The 17,500-nt window shown below is 27.9% G+C and overlaps 1 protein-coding gene across 16 annotated transcripts in view; it reads right to left on the minus strand.

Moving 5' to 3' along the window:
• Positions 1-17,500, minus strand: part of LOC124948077 (septin-7-like) — a 57,155-nt gene that overhangs the window by 2,722 nt on the left and 36,933 nt on the right. For 9 of the 16 annotated variants that reach the window (XM_047491187.1, XM_047491195.1, XM_047491186.1 and 6 more), the window contains 10 exons: positions 9,008-9,157; positions 8,041-8,770; positions 6,207-6,414; positions 5,401-5,653; positions 4,963-5,152; positions 4,589-4,754; positions 3,879-3,920; positions 2,769-2,904; positions 2,448-2,611; positions 1-461 (listed from right to left, as the gene is read on the minus strand). The exon at positions 1-461 is cut by the window's left edge and continues 808 nt beyond it. In XM_047491187.1, coding sequence (XP_047347143.1) covers positions 308-461; positions 2,448-2,611; positions 2,769-2,904; positions 3,879-3,920; positions 4,589-4,754; positions 4,963-5,152; positions 5,401-5,653; positions 6,207-6,414; positions 8,041-8,770; positions 9,008-9,157 — 2,193 coding nt within the window. In that variant the 3' untranslated portion in view covers positions 1-307. Of the gene's footprint in view, positions 462-907; positions 1,084-2,447; positions 2,612-2,768; positions 2,905-3,878; positions 3,921-4,588; positions 4,755-4,962; positions 5,153-5,400; positions 5,654-6,206; positions 6,415-8,040; positions 8,771-9,007; positions 9,158-17,500 lie in introns of those variants that run through there. The other 7 variants (XM_047491197.1, XM_047491196.1, XM_047491193.1 and 4 more) reach the window with 5 other exon arrangements.

Genomic DNA, 17,500 nt, shown 5'->3' on the forward strand with positions numbered 1-17,500 from the left:
ATGAAATGGTACAAAAAAAAAAAAAAAAAAAAATAAAATAAAATGATATAAGATATAATCTGGCACATACATCTGACTCTTAAATTGTGTTTGATATAATTGTGTCTCTCAGTTAAATATATATATTCAACTTTGTCATAGTGAATGTGTTAAATGATACGTGTCAGGTATGTAAAACTAAAATGAATGACATAAAAGATATTCATAATTTGATTTAATTTAACTTAGTTCATTCGCATCATTAGGGATGGATATCTGACTAATTGATATATTTTTTTTGTGTTATTTCTTTTGTCTTTTTTTTTGTTTAATCAGGATGCTGTATGACAAGCTGTATCTGTGTGGGGCTCTCTTGAGGTGATTTGAAACTGGTATGACGGCGAAGAAGACTTCCTATCCCTCGGGAACCCCTCAACGTACCCCCTCCACCTCCAGATCCCTCGGACGACACCGATCCCGTCCTAAATTAAGGACACCCCGATATCGTATACACACAACAAACAGACAAGCGCAGGCATGACATAACATTCATCTGGAAAGCTTTTTAGGAACGAATTTGTGTATATAACTTAAGTTACTGTTTGTTGCATATAGTATATGAACTCTAAGATAGAGATATTCAATATAAATCTGCTTTTCTAAAAATACCTATGTACACATGTTAAAAAAATTTAATAAGGAAAAGAAAAGAAAAGAAAAGAAAAGAAAAGAAAAGAAAAGAAAAGAAAAGAAAAAAGATTATTGCTGTAATATTATAAGCAGTACACTTTTCTTTTTAAGTGCAATTATTTATAAATGATATGTTGACATTAATGCTATGCTATGCAAATAATAATTAGTAGATATTCTGGAAAGGCAAAAAATGTTATTTAATTGTAAACATTTGTTATCATATTAAACACCTTCGTAACAATAATTTTTTTGAAAATGTGCTCATTCGGTTTAATTTTGAATTATTCTAATTATTTAAATATATTTAATTAAAATAAAGATGGTGTAACGGATATAATGTTGAATATTAAATCACACTTAATATGTATACTCTATCACATTACTTGCCTTTTGTAAAATCGGAAAAATCTGCTGCATGCATTATAAAGAAAGAAAAGAATAAGATATACATGAACATTGTGAAACTATTCAATATAGATAAATTATTTAATTTGATACTATATTCTAGTTTTGTACAAGAATTAAAATTCTTTATATATACATATATATACATATACATATACATATACATATACATATACATATATATATATAAATATACAAAAAAAAAGATAAATAAATAAATAAATAGAATACTATATTATTCTATATTACAAGTAAATATACAACATACATAAATTTTAGATGACAAATATGTGCAATTTACTATGCTATTTTGTGACAGTAAATAAATGTGAAATTAAAATAAGTTAAAGGGTTAAAATGTGCGAACAATTTGATATTTTTTCTATTTTATATATCAAGCAAACAAAGCTTGTGATTTGGTAGCTGATATACATGAAGCACTATAATAATTACATTTATGAAAAGCACTATATATCAATTTGTTATTTAAACAAATTATTCATTAACGAAAATGTATTGCATTACTATCTTACATAATCTTGTATATACCATCATATCAAATTCCTCAGTTTCCCTCCCCCAAAAAAAAAAGAAATAAATAAAAATAAAATCTACTTAAAAATTATATGTTGCAGATGATGTATAGAACGATAAAAGTATATTTTATGCTACAAAAATAAACATTTTTATAAATCGTAATATAAAATTCCATAGCATTAGCATTGAGATCAACAATTCATTATATTCGTGTTATACAAATGAGAATTTATGAATTTTCTAATTTAAACGTATTTGTAATACGTTTTCTTGTTATTACGCGTAAATAACAGACAATATCTCAAGCAATTAATTTTAATAAGAATACATAAGAATATATATAGCAAGGTCTACTATAATTTATTTAGCCATTTCCTGTTATTAATTAATTGCCTATACAAATACTTTTTACTTATAGAAAGTAACTATACATATTATTAATATAACTTCGTATATATTAATAAATATTATGATAAAAAAAAAAAGAGAAAAAAAATGAAAAAATAAAAAGAAAAAAAAAAAAAAATTAGAAATGATGTAACACATTAACTAATATGCACTTAGGATCATTAAGTTTATCATTCTTTTTTTTATTTTTTTATTTTTATATACCCTATTTCTAATTGTATATGAAGAATTAAAAATTAAATCATTTTCTCCTTTGCGACACGAATGGCAGATTGTTTTTGATATATAATACAATAAAAGGATGGATAAGTGTAATCAAAGCAGTAACTTTGTGTATAAAAATGAAAATATAAAAATAAAACGTTGATAATTCAATACAAAATGGTCAAAAGCATTTTATTGTTAATAAATAAATTCACACTTACTCTTTTGAGTTGGCTTCTAAACTGCGCCTACGTAATTCTTCAATACTGTGACCGGTCTGTTGTTCCCATGCTAATTTTTCTGCTTCAAATGCACGTCTTTTCTCTTCTAATTCGCGAACTTGTTGTTCTAAAGAGCGCCGCATTTGTTCATGCCGTTTCTGTAACTGTAGTCAATATTTATATATTATAACATGATACAATTTTAAAAGGAACAAAATTATAAAAAAAAAAGAAAAAAAAAAGAAAAAAAAAAAAAAAAAAAAAAAAAAAAAGAAAAAAAAATTGAAAAAAAAAATCATAAAAACAAATGATAATACTTACATCAGCCTCTGAATCTTTAAGTTTCTGTTTCTTTTCACGAACTTTCATTTCGAATACTTGTTCCATTTCAATTTCCATCTTCTTCATTTTATTATCGTGTTCTCTTTTCTCTTCCTCCAATTGAGCCAAAGGATTCCTATAATAAAAAAGCAAAAAGAAAAAAGAATAAATAAATAAAACAATTTTACACGCACTATCGAACATAATTATCAAAATATAAATTATAATTACATCTACGAGAAATAGTTTTCTTTATTTGTACATAAAATCGTACTAATACATTGTTAGTTTACAGGCATATATATATATATATGTGTACGAGAATAATATTCATATAGGAAATATATACTAGCGTAAAGTTTCTGTAAAATCATTATGAAAAAAAAAAAAAAAAATATGTATATATATATATATGTATATATATATATGTTCCTAATATTTCTTTGAAATATTGTATAGATTTACGAACGAGACATTACAGGGGGGGTAGTAGTGCTGTGCCATTTCAATGATGAAAAAAACTAAATAAATAGCCACTAAAAGAAGATAAAAATAAAGCAGCAAGCAATCTGTTATTTATATATTTAGGTATATATCAATGCGAGGTTTCATAAAAAACTAATAAAATAAAAACAATTCTTTTTTCTTTTCTTTTTTTTTTTTTTTTCTTTTTTTTTCTTATTTCAAATATTCCTGGTTCCTTTTATCTACACTTTTCTTGGAACTTACTAAATTTCACAATTATTTATAATGCGTTACTTGCAATAACTAATATCGTTACAGAGGGCTCACTACTCTATCAAATGTAAGGTACAATATATCATTTTATTGTTAATAATAATAGTTCATATTTGAAATATCATGTTTGTTCGACTTATTTTTTTTTTTTTTTCTTTTTTATCATCGATAGACAATATTAATTCTTTCGATTTCTCGATGCAGTGAACCCTCCTTTTTTTTTTTTTTTTTTTTTTTTTTTTTTTTTTTTTACGTTTTTTTTTCTTTTAGCATGACATGATTTCTGATACTAAGAACTAGCAAATAGAAATTCGACAAGGCTTGTGCACACAAAACCATAGTACATGACCTCAGCCTTATTAAAGGACTTACCACACTGTCATGAAACTGTTCATCACTCCTGGTGGGCACAAACTAACCAATAAGAAATCAATATTAAAATTCATCTATTAAGAATGCAGTTAAAAAAGTTTGTCTTTATCACGGATGTTCTCTTTTTTTCTTTAAATCTTTTGCCGCCTACAGTGCGATTTCTTTTTTTTTTTCTCTCTTTTTTTTCTATTATTTTTTCTTTTCTTTTCTTCTTTTCTTTTCTCTTTTGTCAAAAATCATTTACATTACGTTAATTATATATATAATATATATATAAATGTATATTATCTCTCTTACTTTTCAGTAGTTTGCATGCACAAGCTTTTTCCATTGGTATTTTGGGAAAAAGAAGAAAACAATCATAACTGTTTAAAAAAAAAAAAAAAAACTTAGAATGATCGAACATAAAAGTAAGGAGATTATAATTCCCTCCTACTACTTAACAGGTTGTAAATAAATAAATAATTAATCTATATCTCTCTATTCAAATTCTTAATTTAATTCTTAACGTGTTATACTTTAAATGCCTGCATCTTGTTATTAATTCATCATATAAATTCATCATTTAATTTTTATTGCCTCTCATCTTATATGTATATGTGTACGTAAAAAAGAAATCAAAAATTTCGTTTGAAATAATGACAAACGTGTGTATAATATAACGATATTAAAACATAATAATTTGTAAAAATATATACTTTTGTACGTACTTATTGGAAATTTTAGTCGGTTTTCCATCTACACCAAGACCGGCCAAAGTCCGACACCGGAAGTTCTCATAATGTATATTATTCGTAACATCTTGTAAATCTTGCAGATGCGTTCGAATAATCATATCTCGTAGAGCTATGAAGTCGCAATGGTCTAGATTCTCAACTGAAAAAAAAAAAAGGTAACGATTAAAGATAACAATTTTACAAATATATATCTCTAAATATTAATATCATTTTAAAATGGCAATGATACGAATTATACATATAATAATAATAATAGTAATAATAATAATAATAATAATAATAATAATAATAATAATAATTATTATTATTATTATTATTATTATTTGTTTGTTTTTTTTTTCATATACCTTCAGCAATACCCCATGGATAATTTCTTCCACGTACTTTCTTTCCATCGTGTTCGACTACAGTATTCGCCCCAACAACAGCAAATGGGACTCTATCCCTTAAAACTTTATCGAACTTACTATCCTCTTCGTATTCCTCTTCTGGGAATTCATAGATTTTGATTTTGTGTTGCGCAATTTCATTTAATATCTAAACAAAAAAAAAAAAAGAAAAATAAATAAGATGACTGAAGGAAGAAAAAACAGTAGAAAAAGAACAGACCTTTTAAAAAATTCAATATATTATACACACACACACACACACACACACACACACACACACACACACACGTTATATATTTAAATTGACAATTATTATTTTATAAGAATATATATATATATATATTATTGGTGAATATTTTTATACGAATATATATATATTTTTTTTTATTTACTTACTTTTTTTTTAAAATAAGCACGCTCGTCAGGAGTCATCGTATCGGCCTTCGCAATAACAGGTATTATATTGACTTTGTCGTGAAGGCGCTGCATGAACTCAACATCGAGCGGCGTCAGGTCGTGACCCGAGGGCGCGATGAAATAAAGACAACAGTGTACTCGACTGTCGGGTATTTGCCGTCTCGTTACGCGAGACTCGGCATTCAGGAACTCCTCGTATTTCGACTCAATGTATTCTATAACTGGAACCCAACTGAAGCAAATGATATATACATACATATATATACATATACATATATATATATATATATATATATATATATATTTTAATTATTATAATTAATAAACGAGCAAATATACATATATGTATACTAAATATATATATATATATATATATATATATATATATATATATAATATAAAATAATGATTTGTTCTTTTATAATTTAATTTATATTATAATATACGCTGTATTTGTTTTACATTTATATTTGCATGATATCAATTTGATGATTGGATTTTATTATTAAAAATATCAATGTTTACTTGATCTCTGATTGAAGTCTGTTTATTTCTCAACTCAATAGTAATTATATTAAAAGTTAAATTTAATTTCTATGCAAAATAATTTCTCAATAATTTCATAATTTCTTTTTTTTTTTAAATATGTATGGTTTTAAATCGTCACATTTTTATATATATATATATTGGTTTTTTTTCAAGTATAAGTTTTAAAAACAGCATCGATTTTTTTCCCATGCAATATGCAATAGGTGAAGAATAAAAATAAATAAAGCACAAATTACCAATTACTATTGTCGATCGCATCGCCAAATCCAGGCGTATCGACCACTGTCAATGTAAGATTTACCCCATTTTCTTTCAGCAACACTTTGGTCGTTTCCACAGCTACTGTTTTCTTTACCCTGAGGCTAGGTCCTGGATATTCTGCGCTGTATATGTCGGCCAAAAACATGGAGTTTATAAAAGTTGATTTTCCTAGTCCGGATCGACCTAAGAAAAAGGAAGAAAGAAAGAAAACAAAGAAAGAATGAATGAATGAATGCAAGTGAAAAAAAAAAAAATTTTTTAAATACTACAATCGAAATTTTTTTCACGAAAGTATTCATAATCTTTGTTAAATGTCTTTTTCTTTTTTCACATTTTACCCTTTTATACGACATGTTGGATTTAATAATAATAATAATAATAATAATAATAATAATAATAATAATAATAATAATAATAATAATAATAATAATAAAAAGGTACAAAGAGATCGATCACAAATTTGTATTTAATCCGATGTATATTATTATAGTATGCGTATTAATATTATCCTTGTATTTGCAAACCTTGAACCAGTACCAGTGGTCATTCTCAAGGGTACGTACTTGAATTGCTTTATTTACGGAGAATGACTCCGTTTATACCGATCCTATTAATAGCAGAGTTACTCCGCCCATATTCTCAAATTTCTAGCTTTTATTTTGAACGGGGGAATTCTCATATATATATATATATATATATATATATATATATATATATATATATATACATATATATGTCTATATACATCATATATAATATATATATATATGTATATATATATATATATGTAGGTGTATATATCGTGAAGACGCTTTGTTCTTCCAGAGGAACATAATGATGCACCATAGCGCGCGCGCGTACCAAAAAAAAATACTCCTGAAATTTAAAAAGTCAAAAGTAAGTCATGGAAAAAGGAGAGTCTACTCAAGTATTCTCAGTCAACGATGAAATTACGAATTTCGTCAACTCTAGAGTGAGTTAATCTCGTATCTCAATGGACTCGAGATTTCAAGCCGAGAAATTTGAGAACCACTGAGAACAGCGGCAAGCCTAATCCAGCTGCGTTTCGTGATATATATATATATATGTGTGTATATGTACGTAAATGCAAGCCGGCACTGCACGTGTCGAGCAGATGAGAAAGTTTTATAAAAACGATATATATATATATATATTTTTTTTTTTTTTTGACCGGAATTAAAACAGCAGTGCAGCAGCTTAGAGAAGAGAAACGGATAAAAGCCACAGAGAAAAGAAAAATGGCCTTTCTTTTGTCTTTCGATCTCTTTGAACCTCGAGAGTAGAAGAGAGACGTTCGTTGTCCTTTCGGCAGAAGGCGGCAATGTACGTTTAATTGAGTACAAACGAAACGATCCCTTCTTCGTTTTCGAGACCCTGATGCGATATATTTTGTATCTCATGCATGCAAGTCTTATATATATATAACTTCGTAATAATGTTCATAAAAGCTCATATTCTCAAAAATGTCGAAAAAGATCAATTTTAATAGAGACAGAGAGAGAGAGAGAGAGAGAGAGAGAGAGAGAGAGAGAGAGAGAGAGAGAAAAAGAAAAAGAAAAGAAAGTATTGTTGTGAGAGAGAGGTAAATGAACCGAGATGTAGTAGCGTGTCGGTAAAGCAGAGCCATTTTTTTCCTTTCCTTGTTTTCTTCTTTACCGACAGTGTCTCGTTCGGGAAGATAAGGTAGAAAATTACTTTAACGAAAGAGAAAAAAGAAAAAGAGAAGAAAAAAGAAATAGAAAATAAGAAGGGAAAAGAAAGAACGAAAGAAAATGACAAGATACGAACCAACAACCATAATGGTAAAGTCAAATCCCTTCTTAACGGCCTTCCTATAGACCTGGTTAGGTAAATTGGCGAAGCCAACGTAACCATCAAGTTCCTTAGACTTTGTTAACGGTTGAAGCGGCCGATGATGTATGGCGTTAGATGATGAATCCTTAGAATCGTTGTTGCTCCTTGCCGATTCTCTTTTGTTGCTATCCTCGGAAGGATCATTGTTCTGATTGAGTATCAGGGCTGATGCCGAGGTATGATTGGGATTGTTGCCTGAGGTTGTCGTGGACGACGACGACGATGTGGAGGTGGAGGTCGAGGAGGATGAGAGAGGCAAACGCATCTTCGCCGTTGGCGGTATAGAAGAGCTCGTCGCATGACTCGCATGACTTGCGTTAACACCACCAGTGTAAATGCTTGCCGTCGTGCTCAAAGAAGACGAGGATGAGGAGGATATGGAAGATGTCGATTGGACCGCTGTACTGCTGTTGTTATTGTTGTTATTATTGTTATTGCTACTGTTGACGTTCGTACTAGTTGAATTAACAAGATTCGTTGTGCCACTGCTGTTGTTAGTTGTCGTCGTACTGATGCTAGTCGTTGTATTGCCACTCGTAGTCGTCAAAGATGATGATGATGACGCCTGGCCTGGTGGTTGAGGTGGTGGAACTGACGGCACCGAAGGCGATGAGATTATACCCGTGCTGTCGCCTTTGAAGAACAGCTCGCGCTTCGCCTGTATCTGTGTTTAAAACACAAACAGAAAGCAAAAACGAAACAATAAGAGAGACGATGATACTAGGATGACGATGAACGAAAAATTAAAATTATTTTTAATTTCTTTTTTTTTTTTTTTTTTACTTTTGTTCAATTATTCTTCTGCTTGGAAATTTATTTGTTCTTGTTTCTTTTTCTTTATTTAATAATTTCTCACAAACGCATAATATTAGCATCCCCCACCCTCCCCTCTATACAACACCTGAATCCTTGGGAACCTTCGAAAAGCTCGAGACCAATAAGATATATGCCAAGGACGAGAAGAGCCCGTTGAACGACGAGGACGTGTCTCGTCGCTTTTAGAGTTTGTATTATATGAGCGTATATCTGACTGCTCCATTGACCCGTTGAACTAGGAGAAACAAACTATTGCTAGATGGTATGTTCTCTCTCTCTCTCTCTCTCTCTCTCTTTCTCTCTCTCTCTCTCTCTTTCTCTCTTTCTCTCTGTCTCTCTCTCTTTTTCTCTATTTCTTAATACGGACGCGGCGAACGGATACGTGCGTTGTGCGTTCTCAGGAAAGTACGCGACACACGACTGACATCGAGAGTATGTATACATATGTACATGTACTTACATTGTGGTATAATACGGAATTATATCATGTATAACGTGTATACGGAGCGTTTCTACCAGAGAGACTATGAACAATAGACGTCCTTTGTTACAGGATAGGCTACGTCCTTGTTTATAGTTTTTCTCCCACAGAAATTATCATTAAGATTTCGTCATCGGAATAAATGAAAAGAATAATGACGAATGATATTAGATTGATAGATGGTTTAAAAAAAAAAAAAGGAAAAAAAAATATATGACGTCAAACTTACCGTCATCATATTTGTTTCCTTCTTAAGATAAAAAGAAAAATAACAAAAAAAAAAAAACAAGAAAACCGAAGGATGAAAAAGTAAGCCGAACGAAATTACAGAACCTGGATCGATCTGTGAAAGGGAAAAGGGAAAAAAGAGAGAAAAATATAATGGCGACGAACTAACTTGCCGTTATGTTCCTTTTTTTTTCTTAAGAAGAAAAAAGAAAAAGAAATCAAAAGTATGGAAGTAAGCCGAATGAAATTAAAGTTGGATCGATCTTCGCAGAAAGAATAGAAAAAAAAATGAAATTGCGTTCGTGTTACTTGCCTTCCTAAAAAGATAACGAAAAGTGAATAAAAGTAGATCGAACGAAATTAAAGTTGGATTGATCTTTGCACAAAAAAAAAAAAAAAAAAAAAAAAAAAAAAAAAAAAAAAAAAAAAAAAAAAAAAAAGAGCGAAAAAAAGGGGGCAAAAAAAAACAGAAAGAAAGAAAGAAGAGAAATAAATAAATAATTACCGAATAATGACGATACATGATACAAAATACAATATATGACGAACTTGTCGCCATGTTTCTTTTCTTTCTAACAAAACTGCGATGACGAACTTGCCGCCATATTTCTTCCTAAGAAGGAGAAAAAAGAAGAAAAAGAAAAAGATAAAGAAAAAAAAAGAGAGAGAAAGAAACGGAAGTACACAAATACACCGAGAAAGATTATGGTTCGATCGATAATTAAAAAAACAAGCGGAGGAAAGGGAAAAAAGAAAAAGAAAAAGAGAAAGAAAAAGAAAAAAGAAAAGAGGTTATCGCATAAATCGAGCCGAGTGAATATGGCGAATAGTCAGGTACGATCGATATGCTTTGCATGCAGGTTTCCAAAGCTAGAGCAGCATACTTCAATACGGTGCTGCTAGTGGTACCGCAGTGTCTTATGAACTTCCGGCCGGAAGTCGTGTACTATTGCCGTGTCCAGGGGACCGAATATAAATCGTGATTATCGAACGAGAACGAAACCAATCAATGATTTTCTTCATCATGAAAAAAAAAAAAAGAAAGAAAAAAAAAAGAAGTAAAAAAATAAAGCAGTCAATTCGAATTCGAACTCTCTTTGGACATTAAATCTATCGGTGAAATCGAATAATTAATCCATAGGCGAGTATCGTATTAAACGATATCGCTCTCTAGTCGCTATTAAATCACCGTCTAACGTCTCTAATTACTAAAGATACATGTACATTACGAATAAGCTGATGGTAATAGTTCATCGTTAATTTGTTACAATCAATATTATTCGAACGGATGAAAATTTAATCGAATTCATTGGACGATGTAACAATGGCGTTGTCCTTCGAGATTCAAGTTTTAATGGAAAATTTTACATTGATGAACTCTTCTAATTTTTTATCGCCATGTTGAATGTTTAATTAATGTTTCGAGAAAGAAAAAAAAAAAAATAACGTCAAATAGAAATTGCAAAAAATTTCATGTTGTTATTTTTATTAATATAATAAATAAAAAATTTATTATTATTATTATTATTATTATTATTATTATTATTATTATTATTATTCAAACAAACGACACGTAATATTTCATGTTTCAACAGGATCGTATTTATACGGTAAAATTTCGTTAATTTTTCTAGCACGTTATAACGAAATCGTGTTATAGGATGTATAATTTTTATAAAAACGATTTGAACAAAAACAATATTCGTCCAAGCCTTTGAAATATTCCCGTTTAAAAATATCTCTATATATATCTATTTATCTATCTATCTTTCTTTGATTCTTTTTATGCGTCTGTCCCGTTTAATTTTATTTAATGGCGAAGATTATCGGAAAATTTTCTATGTGAAAACTCACAAAGTTGCTTTTTCTTTCTTCCTTGGTTGCTCACATTATAAAAGTGAACATTCAGTGTCAATGTACGAACGATTGCACGTTTAAAAGCATATCGCGAATAAAACATACGACCGAGCAACATATACATCTACATACATACATACATACATATATATATATATATATATATATATATATTTGTACATGTATATATATATATATATATATATATATATATATATATATATATATATATATATATATATTTTGCTCTATAGTTCGCTAGCTTGCTTTTAAACGTGTCGCACGATTTAATGTACAGAAAAGCAGAGGTTTTGGTTCCGACGTTGATGAAAGTACGCGAAATCTAAAAAAACGTAAATTACTCCTTTTCGTTTCGTCGACGACGTGGACCGAATTTTCGCAATATCTAATGACGAAATAAAACTTTTTAATTTTTTTTCTCTTTCATTTTTTCTTTTTCTTTTTTTAGTCTCAGCAACGAAATAGTAATTTGAAGATTCTTCTTCTTTTTTCCCCTTTTAGGTAGCACAGATATATTATTATACAAACGAAATGAAATAAAATGAAACGGAACAAAATAAAATGATATGAAATGATATGGAATGAAATAAAATGAAATAAAATGAAATTAAGTTTTACGATTTTAACGAATTAAAATTATGCTCGACAGAAATTAAAAAAAATTGTTTTTTTATCCAAGAAAGATTATATAATACAATTGCGAAATTTATAATATATATAATTAATAAATATTGATATTGAAATAAATGTATATATATATATATATATATATATATATATATATATGTATTATATGTATATTAACTTTTCGTGATCGTATTTCTTTCAAATATAATAATATATTGACTATAAAAAAAATTTGTTCAAGATTATGTGAATACTTTATAACATTTTTACTTGTATGTATTTGTGTGAAATTTTTTTATATATATAAAAAGAAAACAAAAGACCAAATAAAATATATATAAATGTATTGTGACTTCGAAGTTTGCATTGCATTACGTTCTTACTCTTCACAAAAAAAAAGTTAATAAAAAAAAAAAAAAAAAACAAAAAAAAAAAAAGTAAATAAATAAATAAATAAATAATTGTCATAAAAATCAAGGAAAATAATTCATTAAAAAATTTACAACCTAAATATCGGTAAAATTTATAATACGAAATATTTATAATAGTAATATCGATAATAATAATGATAATAATAATAATCATAATAACAATAATGATAATAAAAATAAATAAATAAAGAAAGAAAGGTTGCACGAGAAGTGTTGAATTTGTCGAGTCTGGGAACGAGAAACGTCGTCGTCTAACTCGAAGAGCGCAACATCGTCGTCAAGCACAGAAGAAACCGGTCCGATGCATATAACACAGAAACTGCTGCACTACACTGCAGTCTCATCCCAAAGTCGTTCCTGAAGATCGAAAGTCGCCAACACAGACACACTATTACGACTCCGACTCCGTCGTAAAAATTTATAAAATAATATTTTTCTCTTTCTCTTACTTTCTGTTTTTTTTTCTTTTTCTTTTTTTTTTTTTATTCTAACGCGTAAACTTTGTACTTTGTACTTTATACACTATATGCCATATAAAACATTATTGACTATACTCGATTTCAATAACGAAAGAAAGAAAGAAAGAAAGAAAGAAAAAAGAAGCAGATTGATTCTAATTTATTAATTACGTAATAGGAAAAGTTTAATTTTTCTTTTCATTAATAATTTACTAAATAATTTCTATTTTTATTATTTTCTTTTTTTTCTTTTATTTCTAACATAATAATAATAATTTTTTGTTAATTACATATAACTTTTACATTGTATACATTTCTTTTTTTCCGGACAAGAGTTAATAGGAAAAATTAAAAACGAAGAAAAAAGAAAAAATAAACAAACAAATGCAAAAAAAAAAATAATTAAAAAAGAACAGAAGTTCTACTTTAAGAATGGTTCTAATTCCACTTTATTATTAATTACATTGCAAAAATGGAGTTAATATATATATAAAAAAATATATATATAATATATAAAAATTATATAAAATATATATATATATATATATATATATATATATATATATATATATAAAAGAAAAAGAGAAAAAAAAATTCGTAGGGATAATAAATGAATCAGACATTTTGTAAAATTTAATTAAAACCAACCATTTGTATACATACATATGTATATACAGTATATATGTATATATGACAATTTTAATAATTGTTATCTCTTTGTCATTAAATATTACACAGCAATACACGTATGTATGTATATATGTATATATGCACACACATACACTTGCGATATGAAAGCTTTCAATAAATTTGCTTTAGTTCTTTCCTTTCACCATCCTCACCCCTCCCTCCTTCCTTCCCTCTCTCTCTCTCTCTTGTTCTATTTCGATATCAAAAACGGAAATGACGCTTTGACGTAACATGACAAAAATGATGATATTTATCTAACCAAGTAAAATACACGAGATGTTATTTGTTCTGAGTCAATAATTATTATCGTTCATCTTCTGATTCAACTGTTTGCTTAACTAATATAAAAATAAAAAAATTTTCGAGGAGTATGTGTAACGTGTGCATATATACATATATATGTTCATACTCGATTACATTGAATTTAGATTTAATAGTAATTAGTTACTAGATCAAGAAGATATGTAATAATACTTTACTTAATAATACTTAAATTTTTTTTTGTACGTTGATTAACCCCAGTTACGTACAATATGATAAGTATGATCTCTTCGATGCATATATATGTACATACATAAATACGTACGTACGTATATTTATATGATTCCATATAAATATATATATATACATGCGTATCATAAATATATAGATACATATCTACGTTGTTCTCTATATAACTTACATTAATCAACATATAAAACACGTGCTCCTTATCTATCATTAATGCGTCATCTTTAATCTTAGAAAAAAAAAAAGAAAAAAAAAAAAAAAAAAAAAAAAAAGAAAGAAAAGAAAATTATGAGAACGAAACATTACGAACGAACGTACGTTCGTTCGGATATCATAACTTTTTTATTTTTCTATTTTTTCAATTTTTTATTTTTTTTTTTATTTTACGTTTTCCTTTATTTTTTTCTTTACAATTCGCCCACTTTGACTTATTAAGAAGGTCACTCTATTGCGATATGAAAAGAGAAAGAGAAAGAAAAAGAGAGAGGGAGAAAAAACCAAAAGAACCGATAAAAAAAAGAAAGAAAGAAAAAAAAAAAAAAAAAAGAAAGAAAGAAGTTTTTCGTTGAGAAAGGACGGTTTAACTTAGTAGATGCGTTCTAAGATGGCTCTCGTTAATTAAAAGTTCGTTAGCTGTCAGCGTGTTATCACCAGCGACAAAGCAGTAACGATAAAAGAACTCAACATGGTCAAAGAGAAAAAAGGACGAAAGAGAGAGAGAGAGAGAGAGAGAAAGAGAGCGAGAGAGGACGTCCATGCTTTTCCTACGGAATCAATATAATCGACACTTTGCTTAGGTGTAAGTATGTGAGTATGTGTATGTGAGAGAGAGAAAAAGAGAAAGAGAGAGAGAGAGAGAGAGAGGAGAGAGAGAGGAGAGAGAGAGAAAATGTGAGAGTATCGACCTAAGTCTGCTTTGCTGCTGATGTTACTTCCAGCATCGCCAGTTCATTGTACACAAGAAGATACATACATACATAAAGAGAGAAAGAGAGAGAGAGAGACGAGTACTCGACGTGAGTGTTTACACGTACACACGGGCACGCTTCCGCGCGCGAAGAACTTTGATGCACCTGTAGGTTTTTCTTTGATCATTTCTACCAGCACGTTGTTGCAGATATCATACAATGATATCAGATGAAGATATATACATACATACATATGTATATATATATATATATATATATCCATTAAGATTATAAACGAAATGTATATTTTCTAATGTAATCATGTTATCTAATATCTAGATTTATCTCTCTGTGTATTTTTGATTTCTTTTCCTTTTTTTTTGGTTGTTTAACGTGAAATTTCGAATGAGAATGAGAGAGAGAGAGAGAGAGAGAGAGAGAGAGAGAGAGAGAGAGAGAGAGAGAGAGAGAGAGACCAAGATATTCTATCATATTCAAACGTTTTTTTCTAAATAAAAATTTCTGAGCAGATGATGTCTCTTGTGTGTGTGTGTGTGTGTGTGTGTGTATATGTATTTCCGTGATTTTTTATCGTAGTTTTTATACATTGTAGTCATTTCGTTATATATTCTTGTGCATTCTTTATTCCGCTTAATTTTCTTTTTTTAAAGTGTTATTTTAAACGAGAATGAAAAATTTATTGAAAATTGTATTCATAGATCTTTTCTCAATGAAAATCTCTGTACGTATTGTTTGTGCATGTAATGACTCTGTTTCGTTTTTCTATGTTGTGTTGTCATATCATTAGTTTTATAATAACTCTATATTTTTGTTTTATTTTATTTTATTTTATTTTTTTTTTTAAATCAAATTTTAAATGACAATGTTAAATTTGTTAAAAATATAATTTATTAAATTTGTGTATTCAGTTCTTTTTTCTTTTTTTTTTTTTTTTTTTTTTGAGATGAGAATCCCTGCGCACCATTTTATATGTATATAAATTTCTTTCCTCGTTTTTCTACGTAGTAATTGTCATTTCATTATGTAATGTGGTTTGTTGTTTATTTATGCATCGAAAATGTGAAGTACTAATACGCTCTTAAATTGTTGACACTCGGCCAAAAATTATACACAAGATGCACCTGCTCTCCGTAATTTTCTTTTTTACAGTATCAGTAAGCGTACGAGTGAGCGATAGAAAACAAAATAAAAAGGGAGAGAAAGAGAGAAAGAAAATAAAAATAAATTTATATCTCCTTTTATTTATTTTTTCTTTTAGATAGGAAAGTTGATCTTTATTTTTTTCTTTTTTTTTTTTTTTCTTTTTATCGAAACTGAAATAACAGGGTAAATAAATTTTGCAAATCTTTTTGTCTTCTTTCGTCTTTTAATAATGAAAAAATAAAAAGAAAATTCTTTTTTTATTATGGCAATCTTTTCTCTTTCTCTTTTTTTTTCTTTTTTTTTTTTTTTTTTTTTTTTTTTTTTTTTTTTTTTTTTTTTTTTTTTTTTTTTTTTTTAATATTACGACGTCGCCCATTTTGTTTTGTAACACTTTTCATGTACATTCTTTCATTGCATTCCATCGTTTTTATTTAATCGTTCTCCTTTACTACGTTCACTCATAATTTATATCATCCTGCGTTCCAATGTATAATACGTGTATTCGTACCGCCTTCGAAGAAACGAAGATCAAGAGGATTGATTCAGAGCATTTAGCATTAAGTTTATTATTTCTTGGTAAACGAACTTAGACGCTCATATCGTTATGCATACATACATATATATATATATATATATATATATATATATATATATTTTTTTTTTTATTGTCCGATATAAATAATGCCAATATACATTTAAAATATTCTTTGTATCCAATATAAAAATAAAAATTATTATTTTTATCTTAATAAATCTTTATAATATCATACATTATTTATATGTAATTATACAATATTGTGTTGTATTAATAAATACATATATGTGTGTGTGCGTGTGTGTGTTGGATTTTCTAATATATTTTTCATTTAAAATTTCCAACACATTACTTTTTTTAATACTTCATTATTATTCATAAATATTCTTCATAGATATTTACTATTGAAATGATATTGAAATTGTCAATAAAAATAAATTAGTGAAAATATGTAAAGTACTTCATTCTCATTTTTTTTTTACTTAGTTATTTTTTTTTTTTTTTTTTTTTTATTAATTGTACGAAAACAATTCCGACATTATTTATCAATTAAAACAATATTCAATTGTTTATTATTATAAATTTCATCGTAGGACTGACAAGAAATTTGTTAAGAAAAAATAAAAGGATATTCTACTCCGAAGAGAAAAAGTTAATAATAGAAATTA

The sequence above is a fragment of the Vespa velutina genome, chromosome 3, assembly GCF_912470025.1.
Source record: "Vespa velutina chromosome 3, iVesVel2.1, whole genome shotgun sequence".
Classification (NCBI taxonomy): Eukaryota; Metazoa; Arthropoda; class Insecta; order Hymenoptera; family Vespidae; genus Vespa; species Vespa velutina.